Source organism: Lontra canadensis, unplaced genomic scaffold (genome assembly GCF_010015895.1).
Source record: "Lontra canadensis isolate GAN:19392208 unplaced genomic scaffold, GSC_riverotter_1.0 scaffold39, whole genome shotgun sequence".
Taxonomy (NCBI): domain Eukaryota; kingdom Metazoa; phylum Chordata; class Mammalia; order Carnivora; family Mustelidae; genus Lontra; species Lontra canadensis.
In genome coordinates, this window is record NW_022631033.1 from 8,334,544 (window position 1) to 8,338,017 (window position 3,474).

General features: G+C 37.1%; 1 protein-coding gene across 1 annotated transcript; it reads left to right on the forward strand.

Annotated features, from left to right (window-relative positions):
- Positions 1-1,156: 1,156 nt before the first annotated feature.
- LOC116874850 (ribosome biogenesis protein WDR12-like) lies at positions 1,157-2,530 on the forward strand. The gene has a single exon (XM_032869846.1). It carries the CDS (start codon positions 1,212-1,214, stop codon positions 2,481-2,483), a length of 1,272 nt encoding a protein of 423 aa, XP_032725737.1. The 5' UTR covers positions 1,157-1,211; the 3' UTR covers positions 2,484-2,530.
- Positions 2,531-3,474: the final 944 nt, after the last annotated feature.

A 3,474-nucleotide genomic window follows, 5' to 3' on the forward strand; every position in this document is an offset into this window, starting at 1 on the left:
ACTGCTTTTCCAGGGCTCATATTGTTGCAGTGTGAAGTCACCAGGTTGGTGAAAGATGATGGTGGTCATGCTTCAGACTACCACATTTATTATTTTGAAATATTTATACTGTATCATCCAATGGTCCTGAGCCATAAAATGTCTACGCTATTTTAATCATACGGGTATTGGAGAAACAGACTAAGAAGTTTGCCTCTAGCTATGAAATCTGCCTGATTAGCATGTTTTCAGAGCTTAATGGGGTCATTGCATCCTGGTATTGAAGAAGATGTAAAAGAAAGGTGTAAAATATAAAGAAGATGTAAAAGGAGAAATTGTGAAAGGCAAAATGTCCTAAGTAGAGGAAGTTAGCAGCCTGTCACCTTATTCAGGTCTCATTGTAGTCCTCGCATTGGTTCCTATTACTTTTTAAGTATACAGTAATGCCTGGTTTGTCAGATGTGCTTTAGGTAATTCATTTAGGACCAACTGACATATTTGCCCATGAATACAATGAGTACAATAGGTGTGACTTTATAGCTATATTAGAATAAAGGGGGAGGGATACTGCCACTTATGAATAGATTAATATGCCCATGGACCTTCGCCCAACCTGAGTAAAAACACAGCTTTGCACCGTCATTAAAAATTCAGCATAGTGAACAAAATCTTGGAGTTGAGTTAGTTTGTATTATGTAATAGAATGAAACGTATTATTTATTCTGGTGATAATGTAACTATATACCAGTGTATCCAGAAATGCATTTTTCAGTCTTTGAATGATGAATATGTCATTATTAATATCAATATTTTAAAAGTAGTTCCTAGAGTAGAGAGTGCAAAGTAATACAGAATTTGAGTTCATTGTTACTATTTTCAAAACTTTGGCCAAAAAAAGAAAAAAAAAAAAAAATGAGCCCAATCACTATCCTCACTAGAGATATTATTTCACTTCTTTTACTGGTTTGAAATTCTCTTTACATTTCACAACAGTATAATGTTACAATGAAATATGATCTATTCCCTATACTTTATAGAGGATTGTGTACCAGTCACAATTATTTTTAATAAATATGTACCGGGAGGAAGGAAAGCGGAAGCCCAGAAGACTGCATCTTCTCGCGTACCTGTGCAAGCTAATTTTGAGCTGCCTCTTTTTGTAACAGACTGGAGCGCCTGTTGCCTATCACCACTTACGCTTCTGTAGACAAGTCTTGTGGGTACTCCTCGCCATGGCTCAGCTCCAGACACGCTTCTTCACTGACAACAAGAAATACGCGGTAGATGATGTTCCCTTCTCAATTCCTGCAGCCTCTGAAATTGCTGACCTTAGTAACATCATCAATAAATTGCTGGAGGCCAAAAATGAGTTCCACAAGCATGTGGAGTTCGATTTCCTTATCAAGGGTCAGTTTCTGCGAATGCCCTTGCTCAAACACATGGAACTGGAAAACATCTCCTCAGAAGAGGTCGTGGAACTGGAATATGTGGAGAAGTACACTGCTCCTCAGCCAGAGCAATGCATGTTCCATGATGACTGGATCAGTTCCGTCCAAGGGGCAGAGGAATGGATCTTGACTGGTTCTTATGATAAGACTTCTCGGATCTGGTCCTTGGAAGGAAAGTCAATAATGACAATTGTGGGACATACAGATGTTGTAAAAGATATGGCCTGGGTGAAAAAAGACAGTTTGTCTTGCCTACTACTGAGTGCCTCTATGGATCAGACGATTCTCTTATGGGAGTGGAATGTGGAGAGAAACAAGGTGAAAGCCGTGCACTACTGCAGAGGTCATGCCGGAAGTGTGGATTCTATAGCTGTTGATAGCACGGGAACCAAATTTTGCAGTGGCTCCTGGGATAAGATGCTAAAGATCTGGTCTATAGTTCCTACAGATGAAGAAGATGAAATGGAGGAATCCACAAATCGACCAAGAAAGAAACAGAAAACAGAGCAGTTGGGACTAACGAGGACTCCCATAGTGACCCTCTCTGGCCATAAGGAAGCAATTTCTTCAGTTCTGTGGTCAGATGCTGAAGAAATCTGCAGTGCATCTTGGGACCACACAATTAGGGTGTGGGATGTAGAGTCTGGCAGTCTTAAGTCAACTTTGACAGGAAATAAAGTGTTTAATTGTATATCCTATTCTCCACTTTGTAAACGTTTAGCATCTGGAAGCACAGATAGGCATATCAGACTGTGGGATCCTCCAACTAAAGATGGTTCTTTGGTGTCGCTGTCCCTAACCTCACATACAGGCTGGGTTACATCATTAAAGTGGTCTCCTACCCATGAGCAGCAGCTGATTTCAGGTTCTTTAGATAACATTGTCAAACTGTGGGATACAAGAAGTTGTAAGGCTCCTCTCTATGATCTGGCTGCTCATGAAGACAAAGTTCTGAGTGTAGACTGGACAGACACAGGGTTACTTCTGAGTGGAGGAGCAGACAATAAACTGTATTCCTACAGATATTCACCTACTACTTCTCATGTGGGGGCATGAACATGAATGATAAATTTGACTACAGAGATTGTTTCTGTACATGAAATTGATAAGCCTCATATTACATCAGTGATGGTTCAGAAAGCAGCCTCTTTAAGTTTATACAATGTTTTCACCCTCGATAATAGCTATCACTGTCTTTTTCTTTATTTTGTATTTATTATACAATAGTTTGTGTTGTTAAAATATAAAACGTGACCTGCCCTCTCTGCCATAACTCTTAAAGTTAAACTGAGTTTTTTAATTTCCTTTCACAGGTATTGCTTTGAAGTGACATTTGCTTTTGAAATGCTGTAAAAGCATATATTAAAAATAGAGTAATTTCCCAGTAAAATAGAGATTTTATTTCTGTTGGGAAACTTAAGTTTTCCAATGTTAGCTGTTTAAAAAAAGTATCTTAAGGAAATAAATTCTAATAGAGAAAAAATTAGAAATACAATTTGTTTTAGGTAAGATAAGTGATGTCTAACTATAATAAGACTTTGTGGGTATTCAGAACATTAAAACATGTAGATGCTGCCAATTAAGAGTTTGTTGACATATTTTAAGTGAAGTATTAAAGATATGTTAGATATGTAAAAAAAAAAGTACCAATATGCTTTTGATTTTTAAGTCATGAGAATCATATTTTTGCAGAAGAAATAATTTTAAAATATGAAGTATACATTTTAACACAATATATAATATTTCATATGTCTCTATGTTAAATTTTCATTCAGATTTAAACTCTATAGTTAAAAGTAGAAAACATAGGCATACAAATGATCTAAATTTCCTAAAACAGTTTATGCATCAACAGTGGGTACTCTGAATAAAGAAATTCATATTATTCTTCTCTGAGATCATTTGGATTTTGTCTTGGTGTGTTGTGAAGGAGGGCAGGTGTGAATTAGGCAAGTACCTGTTTTATCATTTGGATAGTTCAGACTGGAACTGACATTATGATGCCTTGTACATTAAGTGAGCCCACACCGGTGAAGCAGAACCAATA

Excerpts from the sequence above, each read along its gene's own strand:
- LOC116874850 (XM_032869846.1), top strand. The coding sequence starts at position 1,212 with ATGGCTCAGCTCCAGACACGCTTCTTCACTGACAACAAGAAATACGCG.